The sequence below is a fragment of the Carassius gibelio genome, chromosome A8, assembly GCF_023724105.1.
Source record: "Carassius gibelio isolate Cgi1373 ecotype wild population from Czech Republic chromosome A8, carGib1.2-hapl.c, whole genome shotgun sequence".
NCBI classification, from domain to species: Eukaryota; Metazoa; Chordata; class Actinopteri; order Cypriniformes; family Cyprinidae; genus Carassius; species Carassius gibelio.
In genome coordinates this window covers 10,449,923-10,477,627 of record NC_068378.1, presented here as the reverse complement: position 1 = coordinate 10,477,627, position 27,705 = coordinate 10,449,923, and the positions used below count along the sequence as shown (strand labels likewise).

The window sequence follows — 27,705 nt, the reverse complement described above, 5'->3', positions numbered from 1 at the left end:
TTTGTGACTGTTTTGTGACTGTTTCTTTGAGAGAAATGTTGTAGTTAATAGTTAACAAGTGTTACCTATTTTAAAGTGTTAAAAATTTTTTTTACAAATATTTTAGTGCAACTAGATCTAGGATATATAAGCATTTCTATCATTCTGTCAGGTTTCAGATACTGCATGTAGCAGCAAATCCATTATGCTATAGTTACTATAGTTACTATTTTTATCATAAAGATTCATTACATATATACACAAATTTTTAAATTGAGAAGACTAACACATCTAAAATAATAATAAAAAAAAGCTTAGTCAATTATTAAACTGGTAAGGCCTACTGTAATCTGAAGAGTTATCTGTTATTGAAAGCCATATTACAATCCATTTGAACAATTGGACTGCTCCATCTTGCCAAGAATCACAATCCCAACACAGGAGGAAATCTGCAAAATTGTTCCTCTTTCTTTAGTGCAACCAGAAGATGGTGCTGCTGAAGATAATAACCTAAGAGTGCTCAGCAATTGATGTCGCAGAATATCAAGAGAGCTAGAAATAGCATACCACCTCAACAAACAGTTAAAATAAGTAAATAAATAAACGCACATAAAACAGCAAGCAAGCAAACAAACGATCATAATATTATGCCATAATATAGAATTAAATCATTTATATAAAAATTTTACAAAATAGAATACAATTATTAGCTATTCATATTATTAACTAGTCGTTGTGTAGCGTACACTAAAATCAGATTAGACAACCTTTACGCCCATAATGACAATAATACAACTATTATCAATCGCTCACAGAGACGCACAATGAAGTAGCATTGCATGATATTGTTGTTTTGAAAGTCGCTAGATATTTTGAAACGTGTTTTCTTATTTTTATTCACGGTTGATTCAACAATAGGCTATAAAATGAAAATGTTCTAATGATCGCCTGACTGCATGAACCAGCCAGCGAGGTTTCGATGAGCTTGATCTTAACCAATCAGACGCCTCACCGTCTATCATGCGCAGAGAAAAAACACACCAATCACCACAGCGGTTGTCTCGTCCTGCATTCTGATTGGCCAGTGAGTGTGCCACTCCACTGCGCATCGCTACTAGCCTACTACATGTCGGTGCGGATCAAACACCTTGCAGTCGGATCAGAGCCATTGAGAAAAAGGGGGTCTCTCTCGGATATGGTGGAGTAGGCTACATCGGGGCGACTTGGAAACCACCTGGTTTGGAATAACCCGATGGAAATTGGAGGACGGGGACCTTGCGAAGTCCGTCTCGAAGAGGTTTTCATGGAGCGTTGAGAATATTATTATGTGGTGGCTTGCCTTAATGATGTTTACATCTCCGACTTTCCCATTCATCGTGTTCGTGTGCATGGGGTTAACCGAGGCGGTCCATTCCTACGATGCGCTGCCTCTAGTAATAAAGAAATCTCGTTCAGTCGCTGAAGATCATCCAAACACGAGCGCGAGCGGGTTTCCAGGGGACCGGCTCGTTATTGTCGCATTAACACCAGCGCCCTCGATCGCGTCCGCCAGAAAACCGATAAATGTCGCCGCACCAGCAGCCACCATTAAACCACCAACAACGGAGCCCACCACCCCATCTCTGTCTGACCCCATCTATATGGCCGCGTCTGCTCGGAGGAAGCTCAGCTCTGTTGAGACACGGATGAAAGAAGCGCAGATGTCGGATAACGAAGCGGACAGATCAGACCTCGTGCCCGGTTTTAGCACAGCCTCGGACAATTCTCAAGGTGAGTTGAAATGGATAACGAAATAGCGGAATACTGAAATTAAGAAATCACATTTCTGGCAACAGGAATCCTATTCAAAATCAGAATATCCTTAAAAGCATATGCTGTTTAGTCTGTTTTATCATTTATATGCGATTATCAGGCCTGTCCTGGCTTCTGATCTGTCATTTTAATCTCGTACTGTACCAACACATCATTCCTGCAGTCCTCCGTCTGCCTCTCAGCAATCACTTCATTTGCAGTCAAAGACATGCATCATGATATATTGATGAGCTATCGATCAATAGTCACCCTCACTCTATCGGTATCTATCTATCTATCTATCTATCTATCTATCTATCTATCTATCTATCTATCTATCTATCTATCTATCTATCTATCTATCTATCTATCTATCCTGTCTGTCTATATGTCTATCTATCCTGTCTGTCTATACGTCTATACTCTTATCTGCCATAGAGTCTAAGTAATCCATCCATTCACTGATTTAATATACAACTGGATATTTATTCTACTTACATAAAATGATGATGCAACAGTCTATCTTATGATGTCTGATGCTGGATAAGTGCCTATCCATTGATATAATATAGCAAATCATATTGTAATGTGCTCGTACAGGCCCTTCACTGATTGAGCGGCAGGGTGTTTGTCCTAACTGGACTCAGTAGTTTGTCTGTCCTGACTTTACCCAGTCATTATGAAGGGATTCAGGACCTGTGGGCTGTGTCAGTTAAACGACACCCTTAGATAGTATTTTTCCAGTATATATTCAGCTGAGGTTTCATTAGTGTGTTTCTAGTGATAGCTGGTAGGAAGTAAAGGCTGTATATCAGTAACAGTGTGTATGTGTTAAAGAACCAGGTCACACTGTTAATGAGAGTAAAGTCTACATGAATCTTGCATGAAATGGTTGTGTGGGTGAAGCAATTGTTCATATGTAAGTATTTGTAGACTTGGCCTACTTTTCCATAATAATGCTAAATCCCCAAGATACAGTTATCACCAGTGCATTTACAAAGAGGTCAATGACCCCAGTGATTTTATACTGCAAAGGTTTAGATTTTAGAAATGATCTTGAAAAAAAACATCAACATATTTTCAAATCAGAAAAAGGCTAAATGTTCTACAGATGTTTAACCCTTCCGTGCCCTGTCACTGATTAGACATTCTGCAGCCATTGTTCCTGATGGTGAGGTTATATTCAGGAGACAATGTTCACAAAAGCATGGACTTTGTCTAATCCTGCCTTTATTAGAGGCATTATACACTATGAGAACAGCCTAAGGGCCAGAGAAAGTAGACTAAGAATCATTATATAGAAATCTACTTCAATTTAGAGTGATACTGTATGCTTTATATTGGAATTTCAATGAGATGACATTTTGTTGGTATTAGGCTTATGCAAATTTTGCATGTCAGTATATATATATATATATATATAAACTATGTTTTTTTTTTCTTTTTTTTTTCTTTTTTTTTTTTACAGATTTTATTATTTGATTTAGCTTTTTTATATAATAATTTTTTTCGTTTTTAATTTATTATGTAATATCCAATGACCTAATAGAAATACATATGGTTTGTATATAATAACATGGGTAGTTCATATATAGAAAAATGAAATTATTATTGAAAACAACGGCACGTTTAATTTATCTTTATTCTTTTCATTTTATTCCATATTAATTTGACTTGCTTAAATTTACAATTGAGTTTGCTACATCGATTCAAATTCAGAAACTGAATTGGAATTGAAAAGGCATGTCTTAATGATATACAACTCTAGAAACGACAGCTGTTCACATGTTTCTTTTACTAATTCAGATGCATTTTGCAGTTGTCAGAGCTTTCCTGTTATGTATAAGACTTTAGCTAGAGGGGCGTCTGACTGCACATCGGAAATATTCTAAATGAAAAAGAGAAATCCTTTATAATGTGTTTGATTTTAGATATGAGCGACTTTGACCTAACAGCTGTGCATTAGATGGCCCAGAAGCATGGACAGAAGAATGTTTGTCTGAAAGATGTGACTCAGTCTTTCACACTGACACACATTTGTCAAGCATTAGTTCTTTTGTTGTCTGACACCCAGTGTCCGTCTTGTCTTTTAGCTTCATATCCAGCATTGAACAACCCCTAATATTCAATGGCACCTTACTTCAAAATGATCAGATCATTTAGTTCCTGTGGGTTCATTAAAACATATGCCTGAGGTCAATGAAGCCACATCTTATTTACCTCACATCAAAGCATCATCCTCTCTTGCTGTTTCAGTTGTATTCGTTCTGTCATATTTAATATTTTCATATTATCGTTGTTATAAAGCGATGAGTCTGGTGGGCATGCATGTATGTTTAATCTGTCAGACTGGGATGTGTAAGCTTCTTATCCGCCCCTCCACAGCCCCCCTCAGGAGCAGAAGGTGTTTACGTACACACTGCAGCTCTGTGTCTCAGAAGGTGTGTCTGTCTCTGCATACAAATGATGTTTTCCCTTTCGGCAGGTGCCCCTCTGGGTGACCTAGTGCAGTAAATCTGCTAAAATGGGTTCTTGGGGATGAAAGCATGGAGATTCACAGAAAGACGTCTGGCTCTTAATGGAGTTCATTTATCTGAATCTTCTGTCATGTGCATTAAACTGCAAGTCAAACATGCCATTGTTAATGTTATTGGAAACATTACATTGATTGTGTTCGTTAATAGAGGTGACTGAGTGCATTGATTATTGTGTTGTTTTATATATACACCACCAGTCAAATAGCTTCATTCGGTGAGATTTTTAAAATGTTTGTGAAAATAGTTTTCAAGGCTGCATTTATTTAATCAAAATTGCAGTAATTTTATATATATATATAAAATCCCATTTAAATTAAGTGTTTTCATTTTCTATTTTAATATATTTTAAAATGCAATTTATTCTTGATGGCAAAGATGAATTTTTAGCATAATTTCTCCGGTCTCCAGTGCCACATCATTCTTCAGAAATCTTTCCAATATGCTGATTTGATGTTCAAGAAACATTTATTATTATCAATATTGAAAACTGTTGTGCTTCTTAATATTTTTGTGGAGCCGTGATACATTGTTTTCAGTATTCTTTGATACATAGAAAGTTCAAAAGAATAGCATTTATTTGAAATAATAATAATAATAATAATAATAATAATAATAATAATAATAGTAAAAATTAGCATTATAATGTAGCATTATTAATATATTTACTGTCACTTTTACTGTTGTGCAATTTAATGCATCCTTTACTAAATAAAATAATGAATTTCTTAATTTAAAAATAAATAAAAAAATACTGAAAAACATACAAAACAAACACATTGACCCCAAACTTCTGAACACTAGTATATATTGCAGCGAAGTTTATATATATATATATATATATATATATATATATATATGAACACTAGTATATATTGCAGCGAAGTTTATATATATATATATATATATATATATATATATATATATATATATATATATATATATATATATATATATATATATATATATATATATATATATATATATATATATATATATATATATATATATATATGTGATGCTACTAAGGGAATTGTCATGTTTTATAGTTTTACAAAATTAGTGGATCCAGCTCCCAGAATCAGTCTGAATGATCTGCTCCTCAATCAGACTGATCCGATTCTCAAGTTCACGGAGTTCAGTCGGTGATCCGGATCCAGCTCAATGGATTATCATCAAACAGCAGCTTAAAATTCAGTCTGTTCTTGAGCTAGTGCTGTCAAATATCTTTAGGAGATTATTAAATATAGTCTTGTATGGATTCTATTGTGATGTTTTTGTGTCCTTTTTGAAGTTTGAAGCCTTTGTTCACACATGGGAACTAATTGCATGTAAAAGACTTACAACTAAAATCCTCTTTTTACGTTCGATTGAACAAGTCAGGATTTGGAACAAAATGATGATGAATAAACGATGACAGGATTTAAATTTTTGGATTAACTATTCCTTTAACACGTCGCCTGGCTTTGATTTCTGTCCCCTGATCTAAATGACCCACCAAAGCGAATAAGCCGTCCTCTCGAAGGGATAAGAGGTTGCTTGAATAATGCACTTGACATTTTTATAAATATAGCCCTCTTTGCTTTTTGAGATCGAACACGTTTGATCATAAGCAAACATAGAGGAGCTCTGGCCCGGGGAAACACTGGTTCAATTCTGGCTCTCTTCAGTCTCTCCCAGTTGTACCTAAATAAAAAAAAAAAAAAAAAAAAACATACAAACCTACTATATTCCATTCCAGATTTAATTGCAGCTGGTCTCCACATCCAGATGTTGCTGATCAACTCAATAGTTCTGAGACAAATAATATAGATTTTAAAAATTGCAGCAACACTGCTGGAAAATCATCTTTGACTCAACTAAAGTTGATATAGATTTGGAATTACACAAGCTTCAGTTGTTCCCAGCAGCCAGATTCGGCCTGATTTGCCTTTAGAGTCTGTGTTTTTTCTCCAAGGACCTGCATCCTCTCCTGCATACTAAAGATCTGCACTCTCTCAGTCTAATATCAACTTAATGAGCTATCAAAGAATCAGACTGCAGGGAGTCATTTATTATAGCCAACAGAGATCAGCAAGATGGAGTGTGATGCGTTGCGGACTCAAACTTGAAGAATAAATTACTACAGAGCAGCAGTGCTGCATTAACAGGACTTTGTGTTTCAACTCTGGATGGGGAACAGTTTATCATGGGTTTCTCCATTTGTGTGGGGATTGGGTAACACTTTATTATAACTGCACACTATTAATCATTAATTAAGCATTAGTAAACAGATAATTTATAAAGCATTAATAGACAGTAAAAAGCAGTTTATAAATACAGATATAAATGCTTTATTCTTGATTTAAAAGCATATCTATAATGTGTTTAATAATTGTATTTTAATACTTTATTCATTATCAATTTATCATTTCTCAATGAAGTATAGCATTATTTAGAAACCCAAAATTTAGGAGTTGCCAGTGATTCATAAGATCACAAGAAATGTAGTAAATTCAGGTAGTTATAAAGTATTTAGTAGTGGTCAGTTAACTATGTATGTGAGCTCATCTAAAGTGAGTCTAGTTATGCCTTATAAAGCATTTATAAAGGATATTTAAAGGCTCAGTTATCTTCTAAACAAAAAAAGGAAACAAACACCACACAGTGATACAGAACATAGAAATATTAACAGCCTTTAAATCTCATTTGTAAAAGCTTTACAAGGCATAAATAGTCCTCACTTTAGATGAGCTCACAAAAATAGTTAACTAACAACTACATATGTTTTATAACTACCTGAATTAACCCTGAATTACAGTAGAAATACATGTTAATAAACCATTTATTAACACTATAAGTAACTATTACTATATGTCTGAATAAAAAGATGTATGAATGCACATTTAAATAGTTTATTAATCATTTACTTACAATTTCTAAGTGATCTTATGAACCATTGACAACTCCTTAATAACTGGTGTGTAAATAATGCTATAATTAATTTAGAAATGATAAATTGATCATTAATAAAGTATGAGAAAACAATTATTAAACACATTATAGATATGCTTTTAAATCAGGTATAAAGCATTTATATCTGTATTTATAAACTGCTTATAAATGTCTATTAATGCTTTATTAATGATGAATTAACTGTTTCCTAATGCTTAACCAATGATTAATAGCATGCAGTTATTATAAAGTGTTACCGTGGATTGTACTAATTTTGCTTTGTTAAACCTGCATTGCAAAGAAATATTTGGAGTTGTTGCCATACAGAGCTACTTCAACCTGATCCAGCTATTCAATTTAGTTTTATTGTTGTAACTTAATATATTTAGATTGATTCAGTGATGATAAATTATATTTTTGACATTAAGTTAGGTTTAAATTAAGACAAAAATAAATAAATAAATAGCCAGGATACTCTGTCTTAAACTATTGAGATATTAGGGAGAGCAGATATACAGGACGACTTTATTGGGGCTTTATATCAATATTTGATGATTTTAGCATTTCCCCTCTTTGCTTGTCATAAATTCATAAGCAGTCCGTTGTGTGTGTTTCCTCTGCAGAGCCGGTGTGTAACTGCAGTGGTGAAGGAGTGTCAGATCCTGACGAGTGTGACCGCGACACAGGTCAGTGCGACTGTATGCCGGGTTACACCGGGCTGCAGTGTGAAGAGTGTGAGGAAGATCACTTCACCAACGGCACCATCGGCTGCCTGCCCTGCGCATGTGACTCCTTCGGGGCCGACGGCTCCAGCTGTGACAGGTGAGAGGCATCCTGGGAAAATCGATTTCTTTTTTTTGCAAACTCATGAGGGTAAATTTTTTTTTAGATAAGTAAACAGGCAGTTTAGCTCAATATCAGTTTCCCGTTGGCATATTTCTCCTCTGCTTTAATTGTTTAGTAGGTTTACAGTGAGACATACTGATCCTAATTAAATGGCATTCCCTGCAGGGAGCCGACTGTCGTGATCCCAGCTTTGTTTTGGGATCATGACCAAAATCAGGATTAAGCCTGAATTTCCACATATCTTTAAGGACAAATACAGTTTTGTCGGCTACAGTTAAGAATGTGAAGTAAAATCAGCTCTGAACTGCAGACTCACATTATGAAGGTCACATTTTATGATCCGTTATATACCTTTTCAAAAGCACCCAAGCATTCATTCTAATATATTGTAATGTGGAGATATAGTTGATGCCTAGCTATAACAAGTCAGTCGTTGTTCAGGTGGACCAACATCTTTTAAATCAGCAAGAAAGCTTCGACGTTGTGTGATCTTTGAAACGCAGCTCCTAATAATACTGAATTATGCTGTACAGAGTATTGTCTGTGAAATCACTGGTCTGCTCAGCCTGGCATCCGGCTGTGTTCATACCTCAAGAGCTCCTCAGGGAAATTATTACAGCCAATATGAATCCAGTGCCTATTATGAATTCTTATATTAGCATATCCTAATGGCCATATCAAAACTGCAACTTGCTTTTTTGTTCCCCACTATAGATTAGTTTCTCATAGGTGCATCTACACATTTAAATCTTGATCGGGATTATATTCCGTTTCTAAATTTGGACATTTGTAGGAGGAATAATGAGACAATCCTTTTCCAGTCACTTGTAGCATACTATAGAATACTTTTAAACAACAATAAAAAAGTAGTAAAAATGATCATTATTGTGGAAATAATATGCTTAAGTGAGAACTAAATTAAATGTTTTATTGACATTTAAATGTAATATTGATTAACACACTATAGTCATATTGATAGGCTATAATCAAGTATGTTTCATGTGCTTTAATATTTTAGTCAACACATCACAACAAAAAAAATTGCTAAAACATTATGATTTGATGTGTACTTTAAAGTAAAACTTTTAATTTGACATTATGTCAAACTGCGAGCAAGTAAAACTATTGGACAAATACACAAACAGCAAAAGTCTCATTGTTGTAAAAAGCCTCACTCATGCAGTGCTGCTCAGCCAATCAGATTAAAGGACTGGAATATACTCTTCTATAACAACCCCAAATCAGTCACCACTTAGCATGCATTGTACGACATATCAAAAAGTGTTCTGTGATTGAAGTCGGTAAAGTATGATGCAAGTACAGGTTTTAGGATCAGCACAGCATCAGTTGCTTAGAAACTAGATCTTTCATGCATTCTTCCCCCTTTAGGAAAACATCTAAGTCTTTGAGTTTGAAAGCATCAGGCCAGCTCCACGGTTGTCATGGTTGTGAAGGATGCAGGCAGGAGAATGATGCTGGCATCTCCATGGCAGCAGAGAGAGAGCGAGGGAAGGGGGTCCAGTCGTTGTGTAACACTGACCTAGTTAATATGCAGCTGATCTACCCCAGGGTCTCTGAAACATTAATGAGCTTTCTGCTACTGCTGCCTGCTCCACACAGTGCGTCTCTCTGAAGACACTTACACATACACAACCAATCCAGACGATTAAGGAAGCCCCTGGTGATGTTATTATGATATATTAAGTGTCAAGCTGGCAGTGTTGGATTGCTAAACCTGGCCGTGCTGCCTGATGCTGGTCGATTTTTGCTTTTATTTTATCAAACGCCATTCTGAATTATAAGGGTTAATATGAAACAAGCACAGTCACTCATGAGTAATGAATTTGACTCAATTCAGTTTTGTTAATGCCTCATCATCTCCAATTCTAAAACAATAATTTCTCATTAATTCACAAATTAAACGCTATTTTTTAAATGCAATTTTTTTATAAATAAAATAAGTTTCTTATTTTACATAAAAATTATATTTATATATTTAAAAAAGATATACACTACCATTTAAAAGTTTGGGGTCAGATTTATTTTTTTGTAAGGTCTCTTAAAGTATGCTTACCATGGCTGCATTTATTTGATCAAAATACCTTCAAAATAGTCATATTGTGAAATATTATTACAATTTAAAATAGCTATTTTCTATTTTAATATATTGTATTATGTAATTTATTCCTGTGATGCAAAGCTGAATTTTCAGCATCATTACTCCAGTCTTCAGTGTTTCTTCAGAAGTCATTCTAATTTGCTGATTTGATGCTCAAGAAAGATTTCACAGAAAGTTGAAAACTGAAAATTAAGACTGTGGGAATACCCATAATTCCATGCACTTGAATAAATGTATTTCACATGCAGTAATATTTTAGTTTGTTATTATTATTGTAGCTAATATTTATTTAAATGTAAATTAATTTAGACACAGAGTAAGACTTGATAATGTTTAATGTGTAATGTTTCAGGAGTATGACAGAGTATCGTATCGTATCGTGTGCAAATGACCTGTCAATACCATCATGCCTTGCTCACACTGCTGGGATGGCGCTAATGGCTGGATGTGGTTATTTCTGGTATTACGGGTATTTCCACAGATGTTATGACAACAAATAACCTACATTCTCTGCCAGCCTGGATTTCAGTAGCCTGCTTCAAATAATTTGTTTTCAAAAATGTGTTTTAAGCCGGATTTATCAACTTTTCCTAATACACAGTGGTGTGTTTCCATCCATGTGCTTGCCTTTTTTTAATAAGGCTAAATGTATGGCTCTGGAATGGGGGTGGATGCATTTAGATAAGCATCATGATGCTAACAGCTACGAAACGTTGCCCTGTTTTGTGTTCAACAGCTGGCTTTAGAGAGCTGTCTCTGTCCACAGACACACAGACGATGGCTCTGTCTGCTAATGAATATCAATGCAAGGGAAGGCCACGAGACAGGGTGTGATTGATCATTATCTGACCTTGATGATCACTCTGTGTGTGTGTGTGTGTGTGTGTGTGTGTGTGTGTGTGTGTGTGTGTGTTTGTGTGTGTGTGTTTGGGAAACAGGCATCTTTCTATGCTCTCGCTGACTCATCTTTGAATCCATAGTGTTTCTAGGAAAGGCAGATGTTTGTATTTTGCATCCGCCATGAGAGCCCTTGTTAACAGTTGGCCGTTTTCTCTTTCTTGATCTCCTTCTCTCTTTCTCTGGAGGATGTGATTGATAGGTCATATATGTCACACCTCACTTTCATTCCCCAGAATACTCTGGGAGCTGAGCCATCGCCATGGCAACCTGTCTATTGGCCCGTGCACATGCACATATCCTCGTACCCACCCACACGCTCTGCCTCAGCAAGTGCAAATGTGTCTAATAACACCCCATCACGTTAAAAGGATGTGTGTTATGTGACAGTGCTGAGGGTTTTTATTTATTTAGATTTTTATATATATCTATGGTTTTGGCAGGAGGTGTTACACCATTTCCAGTGAATGTGAACTACAGCAACTGACATGATGTAGATTTTAGCAAATGTAAGATATATTGCATAAAGAAAGTTAAATCTTATTCATTAATTACTTCAATATATATACAGTATATCTAAAAAAACTGTGATTTTTAATTTAAAAAATGGTTACAATAATGGTATAATTTTTATAATGTACAGTGAATGTAGTACTGTGAATCAGAGGCTTAATTGTCATGAAAATAATATATAACATTTATAATATAATTACATAGATTTTCACATTGATGTATGTGTATGTGTGTGTCGTAAAATATATATATGTGTCTTATATTTACTTATTTTATTCTATTATTTATATTGTGTGTGTGTGTGTATACTATGCAATTTTTTTTACATTGGGACATTATTCTTTACATACACTGAAAGATACATTACAGTATATTGATCAGACAGTATGTCTGTTTCTCATTAGCTCATTTTTACTCATCATATTAAATATGCATCTTCTCTGCCTAGGATCTAGTCAAAATAGGGTGTAGCACTCTTTGTCTCTTTTTCTCCTCTGTCTCTCTTTCTGTTTTTCTCCACTCCCCTGCTTCCTCTAGACCAATAATGTATAATTTAAGAAGCGTGTCTGTATTTCTTCGTTCAGATTGCACACTGGGTGAGTGTATGAAGGTGCAGGGAAGGTGTGATTCTCTGACGGATGGCAGGAAGCATCTGTGCCAAACAGAAGTGTCACAATTTTCATATGTTAAATCAACATTTTGCTTGTAAATATGGGTGAAGGTGATGACACTGATCCCGTCCCTATTTTAAAGACCATTTATTGGCATCATTTTGAAAATTTACACACATTTCCCCTTATATCTCATTACTGTATTATATATAAAAAAGTCTTTACTAAATGATAATCCCGAAGTCTGCTTATATTTTATTTATATTTATTATTTTTTATATTTATTCTCAGATGTGATAAAAATCTCCTTACTTCTTCTCAAATCTCTTCTTTCTTTTGTGCTTCATCCGTTGGCTCTGTTATCACTGATGTTGTTGTTTTTCTGGGGTCGCCAGCGTTGAGATCCTGTCAGCATGGCTGAGAGCTTTAAACCTGTCCCTTGGGTGTCATCATCTGCCCCTCTTTTATCTATCACTTGCTCCCCTCACACACAAGAGCCAATCACACAACCTCACCTCAACCTTCACCCCAGACTGACGCAGCAGCAGTGTGTGTTTGATCTGGGTATATGGAGGCGTGATCATGTGTTTGGGGACTCGACTAATGACTGTTTCAAGACAGTGAGGGCTAAAGCATACTTTATTATCATAATCAGCAAAATTTCTAAATGAAAGAGTGATAAGCACAAGGGTTCATTAGTGGAATTGCCAAGGCAAGCATTGCTATTGCTTAAACATACCGTTTGGGATTTTATCTCAGTAGTGGTTTCTCTTTGGGCACAGGAGTATCAGAACTGGTTTTGTAAGTTTACCGTACCTTGCACAAATACACACGTACCCTGTGACAGCTGTATGTATGCACAAACAAATCCACAGCCGTTTTCCATTGTACTCTTCATCAAAAAATATATATAGTGCTTTGTTGTATTTTCAGTGACTTCTGAGACTGTTATTTTGTGGTGTTTATTCAAGCTGTTTGATTAGTATGTCTTGAAGTTCTAACGACCAGTTACATTCACCCATATGGCAACAAAAAATGTTAAGTACAATTAAATATAGTTCTGCCATGACAACTCCCAGAGGGATTAGCGTGGTAATGTAAATGACAATGTTAATGTATTTGGTGTTGGCAGATTAGATCTGCTGCACTGCTGCTGCGGCAGAGCAAGTATCGAGTCTTGCTAATGCTAATACATCCACAACATGCTGCTGTGAGCATGTAAGAAATATTGCTGCTGCAAAAATAACATACACAAAATAACCCCCATATAGCATACATGAATCACCTCGTAGCAGATCTTTACAAGTGGAGCTGGGGAAGGTGGAGGGTTTTTGAAGCAAGCACGGCAAGCTCTAGTCATATATTTGCATGTTGAGCAGTCAGCTCATTGGCTACCGATACAGGAGAGAACCAGTCAGCTGTGCCATGTGGTAATGATGTCATTAGGTGGGATTGATTTAGACCTTTTCGACTGTGCCATCTAGTGCTGGGACTATAAATAAATGCAGAATCGATTCGTGGATCGATTCTTAGATTTTCAGAAGGCATCATGATACCTCTTGAATTGATTCTGAGCTTAGATTTCAACAGCAGATGGCGCTCTAATCTAGTTTTTATCTGCACACTCAAATGCTCATGAAGAAGAGTGCTTGTGCGTTCGGTAATTTCACTTCATCTTAGAATGCTTTTATGATGCAAGATTAATGTAAACACAGCCCACTGTGAATGCCTTTGTAATTCCCTTAAACCTTTTTGAATTTATGAATGAGGTTCAAGTGTCTGTAATGATTTGGAAATTAGTAGAGTATTGGTGTTTCTAAAGCCTGTAGTGCCACCTGCGGTTCAAAACTAAGCTCAGAATTGATTCAAGAAAGAATCGTGATGCATTCGGAAAATCTCAGAATCGATGCTGAATCATTTCTCAATTCGCGATGCATCGATTTATTTTCCCAGCCCTAGCGCCATCTAGAGTTTCATGCCAGAACTCTGTATTTTTTAAATAGAAAATGTATTTCGTTTCAACCTTCATTTACAAAATAATATTTCTAGCTGCCGGAAGTACAATATGCCATCTTTGGTAATGGTTGCTCTGGCCAATCAAATGAGCTGTAATTGCCATACAGAAAATGTAAAAATACTGTATAATTAGTGGTTTTGTGATTTTGGTTCTACATAAATAGATGAACTGTACGGTGATCGTTCTCTGTTATTTATTTTCTTCTTGGGTGTCTGATTTCCTACATATGTAACACTTCCAAAAGACTGTAGTTTCAGTAGTCAGACTGCTGTCGTTTTGGGTTAACAGCTTTAGTGTGTGTGTGTGTGTGTGTGTGTGTGCGCGCGCGTGCGTGTGCATGCATGTGTTTGCGCTTGTGTGTGTATGTGTGTGTGTGAGAGAGAGAGAGAGAAAGAGAGAGGGCGAGAGAGGGATTCCTGGAATCCGGTCTGAAGCAGCAGATGGTTTTCAAATGTGGTCTGGGCCACAGATCCCTCATGTGTAACCACATGCAGAAATGGTGGAAATAAAACTGAAAGGTCTAGACTACTCTAAAGTGTGTGTGACTGCGTTTTAGACCAGGATTGTAAGCTGTCTAAGGCAAAGCCACGTGTGAGCTGAAATGTGTGTGATAAGCTACCACAGGAACTGGATGCACACAGATGATGTGCACAAGCAGGCACAATTTCCAGACTGCCAGTGTCATGCATGTTGTCAAGCAGTGATATAGTTTTTTCATGTGTGTTTTCTGTGTTTCTCTGTTGCAGCTCAGGGCTGTGTAAGTGTAAGACAGGTGTATACGGGCCCAAGTGTGACGACTGCCATCCTGGATTCTTCCACTTCAGCAGCACAGGATGTCAACCGTGCCAATGCAACAACCACTCTACCTACTGCCACCCTCAGTCAGGTCAGTCCCGCACACTTTCAGCGTCATTTAAAAGCCCTGTTTAGACAACAGATGAATCATGTATATATGATGGACTCATGAAATATAGAAGAAAACATATGCCTCACAGAAACTCGTACAAAGTAAAAAAAAAAAAACACTTGTGATCCATGTACACATTTCACGCTTAAAGTTCATAAGCTCAGTTTGAAGCGTCTGTCATAGTGAAAGCAACACTAAAGGTGAAAGAAAATGTCATATGTGAGCATGTACTACACAACCAGTCTTAAGTTGCACGGGTGTAATTGTAGCAATAGCCTACAATACATTGTATGATTCAAAATTATACATTGTCCAAAGATCGTGTTCCATGAAGATATTTTGTAAATATCTTACTGTAAATATATCAAAACATCAGTTTTGATTAATAATATGAATTGCTAAGGAACAAACCATGCATCAATGGAAAGCTTATTTATTCATATTTTGGATGATTTATAAAGCTCAATTTAAAAATAATTGACACATAAGACTGTTTTGTGGTCCAGGGTCATGTATGCTATGGTTACCAGAAAGAAGAGTTTAATCTTGGTTGAAAAAAAACAAAAAACAAAAAAAAAAAAAAGTTTTCTCATAGTCTTTATTTAATTATGTGCAACACAAAGATATGTCTCTGCATTGAATATTGAGTTAAATACAATATAAAACAGGAATTATATCCAGAAGATCATCCATCAGGACAAAGCTGATTAGTTCAAATGATTAATAGTTTGTAAATGAGTTGTTAATTTTAGATAAGGGGTGGATTAAAGGATGTAAAATATGGTCATGCATAACAATGCATTAATGTGTGTTTTATAAGAACTAATAAACAGCCAATATGCTAGTAATATATATGCTATTAAAAACTTGTTAATAGTGTGATTTAGTCCCTAAACTAAAGTTTTTCTGCAAATTAGACTGGTTCTTGTGTTCAGTTCTCTGCAGGTGAAGATTGTTAATGAATAATTAATTACATTTCAGGCTATTTTTACACAAAGCTATCATTTATCTCCAGAAGAATTTAAATATTATTATAATATTTTTAATTTGGAATGAAGATTAATAAATAACACCAAACCATTCTATTAAATTTAGATCCTAGAGTTACTAGGTGAGCTCATCTCAAATCTGTAGATCTCAATTGAATGGAATAACGTTTCTATGCAACATCAGAACTTCATGAAAAAGGAAATCATAATTAAACTGTTGGCAAACACACTTCATAACCCCCCCCCCCCATAATGTATAATATTAAGGGGGGAAATCAAACCAGATAAATATTAAATCACATAATGCTCAATATTATCTGTTAATTTGCATGTATATAATTAAACATAAAATTGCATGCAACTTATAGTAAATTTATAAAACAAAATAAACAGTATCCGTTAAAATAATGTTAATAATGTTCTAAACTATATTTAGAAATACATATTAAGAAAATATATTTTTAATTTATAGTTTTAACATTCATATAAAATTCAAAATACAAGAATATATTGATAGTCTTACCTCAGAATGACCTGAAGATGAATAAAATAAGATTTTCTTTTTTGGGTGAACTGTTCCTTAAAAATCTCCAGATTTGTGATTCATCACAACATCCTCCACACTTCCCTCTCTCTTTCTCTCTTCCTCCCTGTATCCTAGGCAACCTGGGCTTAATTAACCCCAATTTGAATCAGGACCAAAAACCCCTATCAACATAATGCTCATGCTGGAGTGTGTGTGTGTGTGTGTTCATTTGTTAAGCAAAACTGATGACATCTGAGAAGTGTAGGTGTGTTTGTCTTAAATAATTTCAGCCGGGCCTCAGTCTGCTGTTTGTCAACTGCTTGTTCAAGTGCATGCATATATATATATATTTCTATTTAACTTTTTTCTTCTTATTTTAGTTTGCACCTTTTCATTTTTTTGTTTTAAATTTTTGTTTAGTTGCCAGGGTTTTCATTTTATATTTAATTCTTAATTTCAATGAACAAAAAAAACATTTTTTTAAGTTTGTATTTTTTAACAGCAGTGACAGAAACGTCTTTGTTTTATATCCCTCCGCGTGAAAGCCCTGGGCTAGGAACAGTGTTAACCAGAGCTCCAGAACAGTGTTTCTCAGACAAACAGAAGTCCCACCTTCTTATCTTATGCAATGCTTTACGTCAGACTCTCTTGAAGTCCCATGTTCAGTCTATCCAAATTTTTCTTCAACGCGGAAGTAAGTCTATGTGTGAGACTTCCGGTTCATTAGCTGCTGCAGGTAAATAACGAGGAGAAAAACAACGTGCAGTAAAGGGTAAACGCTTTGCACCACAAACCAGTGTTGGTAAAAGGTGGATACTGTTGTTAATGATCAGTTGTTCTGTGTATGCTGCTTCTCTCTCCTCAGGTGTTTGTTTGGACTGTCAGGATAACACTCAGGGCCACAACTGTGAGGAGTGTCTGCCCAACTTTTACCGGCGTCGGGGTGAGGGGTCTGCGGACGCTTGTGTGCCTTGTCCCTGCTCCGCTGAGACCTCCAGCAGCAGCTGTCATCTCGGTGAGTCTGCTCCTCTGGGACATGCTGACAGGGTTCAGGACAGTTTCTGCGTTCAGCACATGAGTTCGGCGACTAGTCATCGGGACAGAAATATAGAAGCCACAGAAAGTTTGATTTTGATTTTGATGAAGAAGCTTAGTTTACTCAGGCTGCATTTATTTGACCAGAAATACAGTAAAACAGTAATATTATGAAGTACTATTACAGTTTTCTATGTTCATATATTTTTACATTTTTTATTAATAGATAGATAATAATATAAATAAATGCAGAGCACGAATTCTGAGCATGGGTCACCATACTTGGCTGAATGTCACGTCACTTTCACTTTCAAATATGATCAATGTTGAACACTGTGATTCTTTTATAAATAGCAAGTTCAAAATAAATATATTTTTGTAACATTATGATTCCACTCGAATCAGTTTAATGTATCCTTGCTCAATAAAAGTGTTCAAATCTTAAATCTTACTTAACACAAACGTTTGAATGGTAGTGTATCAGTGTTTCAACAAACGTATTTGAACATTTATAATATTAAGAAATGTTTCTTGAAAACCAAATCATCATGTTGATTTCTGAAAGGTCATGTGACACTGAAGACTGGAGTAATTATTCTGGAAATACAGCTTTACCATCACAGGAATAATTTAACTGAAAATACTTCCCCTTAAGTTTGATTGGGCCAAAAAATACAGTATCTCCTGTGACCAAAGTACCTGACATCTATTACTGCATTACGATGATTGATATGTCAGGGATTGTCCATTCCTCATGAATTTATAAACAACCTGGATTTAAATCTTGATCACAACTAAAAATTTGAATTGTGCAGAGCAGATGAGCCAATCAGAGACCTTGTTTCCATCTCAGCTGCCCTTCCATTGGATGCAATGGCACAGCAACAGATATGGTGATGTGGCTTTGGGTTGTCACTTTACATTTACGGTCACTGGAGCCTGAGGAGGAGAGTCAAAGAGAGAGAGAGGGCACTGGAAGTTCAGAACTCTTATATAAGTGTACACAGTGTTAGTTATATATTTAGAGGTCAAATATGTAATGCATAATTTACAGTCAATATATTTGCACTGACAATGATCGTCAGACTGTTCATTGTGCTACCTATTATGCGGTTAATGAACCAACAAATAAATATGTGGACATGAAGTATTGAGTTGAAATTATATTATTGTCTTATATAGGAGAGAGAGGGAATATAGGTCTTATATAGGAGAGAGAGGGAAAATGCAAAAGAGCAGAAAATGAGAGATGAAGCAGTACAGTAGGACACTTTATATATGTAAAACTACTCTAGTAAAATAACAGTAAAATTAGATACAGTATGATATGCACATTGTGAAAAACTGTTGAGTCGTGAGTGTGGTGATGCTGAAGCTGGGCCAGTCTGGTCTGTTGGCATCACACTTTCTGTAGCTGGAGCATGAAGCTGGCATAGCCACAGCCCTCGACGTCTCGTGGCAGGAATGGGAGGAGTGCCCACATGAATTCCTCCGCCTCCTGGCCACTTCCTTCTGTCCCTGTCCCGCAGTGTGTCTCGGTCCCTCATGTCAAGGCCGTGGCAGGGAGGCCGGTCAGTGGGTGATGTGGGGAGAGAGATCTGCTGCAGGGAGGGGTGTTGTGGAAACAGAGGCCATTGAGAAAACTGATCAGAGATGTCCTGAGTGCTGAAAGTGCAGAGAAGCTGGCATTAGTGTGTGATGTTTCTGCTAGCGGAGGGTTGTCGGTCAGTCATGAGTGCTGCAGCAGTCAGACGAGTCAGGATGTTCATCTAGCACAGTCGTTCACACATCCTGCGTACTGGCTTTCTTTCTTATCATCAATATTTCATTGTGTGTGTGTGTGTGCTTTGAACACTCTAAAAGATGTTTTACACTTCAGTCCTCTGTATTCCACTAACAAACAAATAATGGCAATACCATGGTTTCTGGGTCGTCATAATACTATGGTATTTTAAAGTACTGTGGTGGAGTTCATGTAAATGCCACGAATATGGTAATCATTAAGTATTATCTAAGCATAATCATTTTATGTATAAAATAATTTAAATTAGTAAATTAAAAGAAGATTCTTAATTACCACTAAATTTTCATTATGATTTGCCACCTCTGAAGAACATTGTGTCAGACTTGAAATTTGATGCTGGTGCGCCACCTTGTGGTTAGCCTCTGAATGTAAGTTATATATATATATATATATATATATATATATATATATATATATATATATATATATATATATATATATATATAGTTTAAATTGTTTATTATTTCAGCAATAATAACAAAGACAAGATGAAAAAAAAAACATTGTGACAATAAGTCTATTAATTAGAGCATAGTACTGTACAAAAAATATTCCAAAGTACCACAAGAATAAAAATATACTAATAATACATTAATGTTTTTAGAAGAAAAGTATAGTTATTTGATAATTCTATTTTATATTATTATGCAGATAAAACCTTGATTTGGTTTGTGTGTGTGTGTGTGTGTGTGTGTGTGTGTGTGCCTTAGGACACAACTCTGTATAATGACATGGGTATGACACAGGTATTACAAGGAGAGGGTGACCTATGAGGACATAACCAATGTCCCCATTTTTCAAAATGCTTATTAATCATACAGAATGGGGTATTTTGAGAAAGTAAAAATGCACAAAGTTTCCTGTGAGGGTTAGGTTTAGGTGTAGGGTTGGTGTAGGGCGATAGAATATACAGTTTGTACAGGATAAAACCCATTATGCCTATGGGATGAACCCACTCTTCACAAAAAACAAACGTGTGTGTGTGTGTGTGTGTGTGTGTTTACTGGTTTGAATGGTTGAAAATGTTTGACATCTTGTACAGGTAAAATTGTCTATTGAAATGTTATTTTCATTAACAAAAATGTAATTCGGTTTTTAGAGTTAAATTGAATATATTGATATGACGTGATAAATATGGCTATATCAAAATTACTTTTTTTAGCAAAAGACAAAAACTATGACTAAATCAAAATAAATAAATAAATGCATTTATTTGAATAGATTGTATGAAGTCAGTTCCCTCCAACTTCGCACTGGCGTCTTATAGAATATCGATTTTGTTGCATTTTCAAGTGTGGCACAACTCTCTAAATACCTTTTAGACCCACTGCACATTCAAATGAGTCCAGGATTAGAAAGTGAACTGAAGGTTGAGCATGAAGAGACAAAAAAATTATTGTAATGCTAAATAAAATTAATTGCAAACCCCTTATTTGCTGTGTTTGCCATTATATAACTCTAGGTTTTTTAAATGCATTTACAGATTCCAGTGGACAGCCTGTATGTGACGAATGTAAGCCTGGCTTCTCCGGCCCCAGATGCAGCGTGTGCATGGACGGTTTATTTAAATCAGCAGGCGTGTGTGTGCCCTGCGAGTGTAATGGGAACGCAGACCCCCGCTCCATGGCACAAATATGCCACCCTGAGACAGGCCACTGCCACCGCTGCATCAACAACACAGCGGGAGCACACTGTGAGATCTGCGCTCGTGGGTACACAGGGGACGCCCGCTTCCACAACTGCACCCTGAGAGGTACGGCACGTGGTTGATGCATTGTGGGAACATACCTTAATGATCAAAAGTTTCTTTCTGTTTTTGAAAGTATCTTATACTCACCAAGCCTGCATTTATTTGATAAAAAAATAAAGCAAAAAAGCTATTATTCTTAAATATGAAAAAAGAAAAGGTAAATTAAGTTTCTGCCATGTGATTGGCTGATTAGCAATTGTACAGGTGTACCTAATGAAGTCGCCATATATATATATTTGATTATTCAGAACATTTTAATATGTTGTAATGATGGGCTTTCCGTCGATCTAAAATTGTCATTTGTTTTAAACAGATACTCATATGATCTTACGAAACTTGCATGTATTTGCAAATCACATGATTGGTGGTTCCTCAAAAGTAGTATCTTGCAAGCAGTTTTAGGCAAACCAGTGAAACTGCATGACTGTCCGGAAATCCGAATGGATTTTCGTGCTTGCATGCAATATTAATCAGACAGTCACTGAATGGGACAATGGAACTATGTCATCTCACTGATGAAAAAGCATGTGTCACTGCATTTTTATTTTCCTTTTTCTCTTTAGTAACTCATAATGGCGTCATCTCAAAAGTATGTGAGGGCATTTGTTGCTGGAGGGGTTGCTGGGATCCCGTCCACATGAGTCATGAATAACCAGTGCAAGTTTTGATATAGCCTGGATAATTTTTTATGATTTTATTATACTGTTCGCACTTTCACCTTAACTAAGGATAAGGGTCAGTGTAGACTTCCTGTGTGGGCAGACTGTTCCTTCGACACTGCCTTATTTGAAGTGTTATGTTGTCTATAACATTAGAATAGCATTACGGTTGAAGACAAATGGAGATGGGCATACAGATGACAAGGTTTAAAGCTAAATGTACATATTTGCATTGTTTTGACAATACATTTTAACAGTTAGACTCCCATATGCAGAATCCACACAAATCAGTAAAGTTTTAACCTCTTTAATGCTTGTTAATGCATTAATGCGTTCCGTCATGTGGACGTGCCCCACCACAGGACTGAAAATATGAACAAAGTTAATGTTAGTTTAAAAGGTAAAACGTAAAAATAGTGGGAGTGAGACGTGCTCGACGTGTCTTATCTGCTTCCTGTTTTCTTGAAAATAACTGTATTTTTATCCTCATTTTCATCATGTAAACAGCCACACCACAGAGCAGTTCTCTTTTTTTTTTTTATTCAGTTTCCTGGAAAAAAGTTTAATGGATCATTTTTTATGCATTCTTGCATTCTTTCCTGTTCAAAGGATGAACTATGAAATGAATGTGTTAATAAAAAATGTCATGTCAGCATTGTTTTATTCTTAGATCCTTATCAGACATCCACACACACACACACACACACAAAGAAGCTAAAAAGTGTGTTCCTAAATAAAAGTTTTAAATAGTACATACATAAAAGTAACAAGCTGTCATGAGTGTGTGCTGGAGGATACAATTCCCATTTAAGTTGATTTTAATAGAAGCGCTCTATTCTGTAGAGCTGCTTATCACAGAATTGAATTGTTTCATGAATTTAACACGGTTATTCATGCAGTCCTAATCCTAAATTGCTTTGGTATATTGGCTGATTTGCGATCGATCCTGAATACGTGTTCAGCTAAAGCTCTAAGTTAATCATTTTTCATTTATATCCTTTATCATCTCTTTATAGACTAACCATTTCAATCATTGACTCTCTCTCTCTCTCTCTCAGCTGTGAGAATCCTCCCGAGTCAAGACATCAAGACCTCCACTACAGAAAACCCCAAATCCACCGGTTCTGTTGCTTCTACACCTGCTTCCCACCTCCTCACTTCCTCCTCCTCCTCCTCCTCCACCACCCATCCAAGCCTACCGACCCTTCAGTCCGGCACGGGAGACTCCTCAGGACACAACAGCACGGCCTCTGCCCTGACAGTAGTGTCCTGGACGCAGTTTAACATCATCATCCTCGCCGTCATCATCGTGGTGGTCGTTCTTCTCATGGGCTTCGTCGGAGGTGTTTATACGTATCGGGAGTACCGCAATCGGAAACTCAACGCCCCATTTTGGACCATTGAGCTGAAGGAGGACAACATCAGCTTCAGCAGCTACCACGACAGCATCCCGCACGCTGACCCCAACGGACTATTGGAGGAGGAGCCATGTGTGGTCGCGGCCAATGGGCAGTTAGCGCTCGCTACTGCCGCAAACATGTACAAAGCGTGAAGTCGTCGATTCGATTGTATCTTTTCTTAAAGGGATATTTCAGCCAAAAATGGATATTCAGTAATCATTTTCTCACTCTCATGTCAAACCTGAATTTCTTTTTTCAGTGGAACATAAAGGAAGATATTTTGAAGTCAGTGGGGTCCGAAACAACACTGGACAAGAACTTTTTTAGTGCTACTCTGAGAAACAAAGTCTAACAGGTTTGGAATGACATGAGGGTGAGTAAAGTACCAAAATTTCATTTTCGGCGAAATATCCTGATAATTTTGATTATTAAAAGAAGGTAGGTTGGGAGCCAAATCGAACTTCTTTATTTGATTCTACACACTATTTAGCTTGCCATTGCTTCCTATGTGATATCCTCGTGCAAAACATTTTCACGTACAATGTTTCCTGTAACATTTCATTTCAAAGAGAAATACAGGACAAGCCATTAACATGTTACTCCTTGCACACAGCAATGATAAAATGAGAATACATTGCCTCTTAAAGGGATAGTTCACCCCAAAATTATTCTGTCATTAATTACTCCCCTTCATGTTGTTCCAAACCTGTAAGACCCTCGTTCATCATCCGACCACAAATGAAGATATTTTTGGTGAAATCCAAGAGCTTTCTGAAGCTGCACAGATTGCAACGCAACTGAAACATTCAAGGCCCAAAAAGAAAGTAAGGACATCATTAAATTGTCCATGTGCCATCAGTGGTTAAACCAAAATTTTATGACGCTATGAGAATACTTTTTGTGTGCAAAGAAAACTAAAATATTGCCTATTCAACAGTTTCTTTCCTCATGTGTCAGTCTCTGCTGACATTCTACTTTAATCATTGAATAAAGTTGCTTTTTTGTTTTCTTAGCAAATGTTTTTTTTTTTCTCAAAGCTTCATAAAATTATGATTGAACAACTAATGGCACATGGACTTTTAACAATGTGTTTCAGTCGCATTGCTGTCTATGCAGGCTCAGAAAGCTCTCGGATGTCATCAAAATATCTTAACTTGTGTTCAGAAGACGAATGAACATCTTGTGAGTTTGGAACAACGTGAGGGTTAATTAGCAACTAATGACAGGATTTTCATTTTTGGGTGAACTAACCCTTTAAATGAGCCTCTGAACTGTTAGTTTGGGTTTATGGATGCTAATCTTCAGTTGATACATGAAAAAGGATTCAACTATTTCAGAGGCAACTAAAAGACCTTTGGATAAAATTCCAAGATAATTTCACCTTAAACTGTTCACCTAAAAAGGTTTCAGACTGTGCTGTTTGCACCGCCTAGGAAATTCACATCGGCTTTGCAATTTTCACTGGAAATCAGAGGACGGTCAGACTGTCTGCAAGGCTTTTGTAAAGGAAACAAAGGTTACCAGTTTCAAGTCCTACGTATGTGCGTGTGTCTTTGACAGATACTACGTCATACAATGGCGGGACATTGGATTTCTCTGGAATGCTGTCTCGCGTCGTTTTCCTCTTTACACGATTCCTGTCACAGATTGGTACCAAACTAAACATGCTACATAACATTCATACCTGTACCACAAGCACCTGTTTCAGCCTTATTGTATTTATGTGTGAGTGGGTGGATGTGTATGTGCGTGCATGGGAGAGCGAGAGTGAGAGAGAGCCAGTGTTGTGTGTGGGAACAGTTTCAGATCTAACTGTGTAGTGCTGGATTCTGCACAGGAATGTACAAAAAGACTGGATTGATTCTGCTGCATAGTTTCACAAAAACTGATCAAGCTTTTGACACCTTAAGCCATGTGAACAAAATATGACCCTAGAGGAGCGTGTTCAGAGGACTTTGTGAAGTGGAAAGACTGTTTTTGGGAACCTATAAGGTACGACGGTGGACACGTTGCGTTTTTTTCCCCTCCATTTGTCTGCAAGGACCCTTTTAAATGTGATTCAGGATCATTTTGAAACGAAGACTTGTGTTTGAATTATTGTATGTGTTTGTGTTCTATTCAGATTTGTCTTGTTAATTCCTATTTATTTATCATTTGTGTTTATCTCCGTGGTCTTATTTTACTGATGTTTTTCAATCTTCGTGCTGCGTTGTACAGTGGACCATACCGAATGCACACTCTGTAGGACGAGTTGTGAGCACCACCTCAAAAGACTTATTTTCTCCACTTTTTTTCTTTCTAATTTATTTAGTCAAGTTCTGTGTTAATAACTCACAGTATACAATGGGATGATGTTGGGAAATGCTGTATTGTCTCATTACTGACTGGTTAAATGACTGAAATTAAAGGGTTATTGAATCAAAGGACATTCTTCAGTGAGAAGGTGCATACTTTTTGAGACTTCTTGTGGGGGAGTTTTTGCTTTAATGTTAGAGGGAAACCAAAATGAAAATACTGTAAATCATTTCACCCCAAACCTGCGTGACTTCTTTTGTGGAACATGAAAGAAGACATTTAAAAAATCCCTAATCTTCATTATATGGACAAAAGAGTTAAACATTCCTCAAAACATTCCTCAAAGCATTCCTCTTACTTTGTGCAATATTGGTTTGGAATTGAATTGAATTTTTTGGGTGAACTAATGGTTTAAAATAACTTTAATGTGGACAGACAACTCTGAGTTTGGTACAGATTGATTTCCGAAATTGTGGTGCTACCAAAACATTGCTGTGTTTGTTTGGTCACCACGACCAGCCTGACACACTAACTCCTCAACTATTCACACGAGTTTTGGGTGGGACTATCTGCTTGACCGACAAATGGAAAATGCAATAGTCAATAGTTTTGCAGAAATTACACATTTAACCTTTAAAGGTGTGTTCACACCAGAAATTATGACTACATTAGCCAACACACTAACACACAATAACATTCAGTCTATTAAAAGCATGTGCTGTCATCCACTACTTTAACTGCTCCAGCTCTTCAAAGCAGGATGGACTCTGATTGGCTGTCGATTGTTTTTATTATTCATTAGCTGAAAAAAAAGAAGAAAAAAAAAATCATTATGAAAGCGATTCCAATCATATCATTTCATTGTCACTATAGTTGCTGTGTGTGTGTGGGTGTAAATATACATACATATATTATTTATATGATATATATATACCCACAAACACGAGACACACTTGAATATTTTAATTACATAATTTTTCACACACACACACACATACACATAATCACTATTCTAAACAAATTTGCAGATTAAACTCTGTTGCAACCCTGACCCTGCAGTTGTGTTTTGGTTTCATTGTATTTCCCCAGTAGCTCACAAAATTACTGTGGAATTGCTAAGCAAAAGTCAACGGAATTTACAAAGAACTGAATAAAATTAGCCTGTTGGGAGTTTTCACATTCAGGAGAGCCTTAGTTCGTTAAGGGTGCAGCTCCGTCCAGCTCAGCCAAGAATAATTCTGACCCAACCCTTCTATTACACGAGAGCTGCTGGATGACTGCCATCAGTACTGATATTACTGAATGGAGTCGATGTAATAGGTTCAGAGATGGATTAGGAGATTGTTTCTTAACCAGGGTGGATGTACAGGTGAATCATTCAACGTGTTAAACTGCCTTCTTGTTGTAGTGCACTTAAGTATGTCAGTGACAGCTATAAAAAAGAAAACATACTGTAAACTGACCGTTAATTGAACCACTTTATCAAATCCAGATGCAGCATGTTACTTAATATCAATTTTTACCATTAATAAAAACCATTAATATTGAGTAACTTACATTTTAGACATAAACTGCCAACCTAAGAAGCTAAATAAAATGCAGCAGTGATGGGGTATGATTCTTAAATGAATCAGTAGTGAACGAATCAATGACTTAGTCATTTTTTGCCAGTTGCCACATGAAAATATAACTATGTAACCTAGGGAAACCATCACTGCAAGTGTGAGTAAGGCAATATTTGACATTTACACATTGTTGAATCACTTCAATAAACTGTCCACTGTCTGTCTGTACCAACCCTCTTGGCTCCAATAAAGGGGATTTTATGTTGTTATTTGAAGATTTAGATGTGCCACAATGATCTGAGCTGCAAAGAATAGCTGAAACACTTTGTAACAAATGAGGCATTGAGTGTGATCTGTGTATATCCTTATGTTATTGAAACTATCCATTCAATTTTCAGGTCTGGTAGCATCAAGAATGCTATGAATGCACGACCTACCTCATGCCCTTATGTTTGGATATTTTTTATGAAAACAAAAGAAACACGTCAACATACAAAAAGGATGGAAAAGAGGTCAAAAACAGCATTCCTTTAC

The 27,705-nt window shown here is 36.3% G+C and overlaps 1 protein-coding gene across 1 annotated transcript; it reads left to right on the top strand.

Moving 5' to 3' along the window:
* Positions 1 to 1,087: 1,087 nt before the first annotated feature.
* On the top strand, positions 1,088 to 25,739 carry LOC128018404 (multiple epidermal growth factor-like domains protein 9). The gene is made up of 6 exons (XM_052603876.1): positions 1,088 to 1,749; positions 7,862 to 8,060; positions 14,988 to 15,127; positions 17,529 to 17,678; positions 20,986 to 21,255; positions 22,970 to 25,739. Exons 1-6 carry the CDS (start codon positions 1,305 to 1,307, stop codon positions 23,461 to 23,463), a joined length of 1,698 nt encoding a protein of 565 aa, XP_052459836.1. The 5' UTR covers positions 1,088 to 1,304; the 3' UTR covers positions 23,464 to 25,739.
* Positions 25,740 to 27,705: the final 1,966 nt, after the last annotated feature.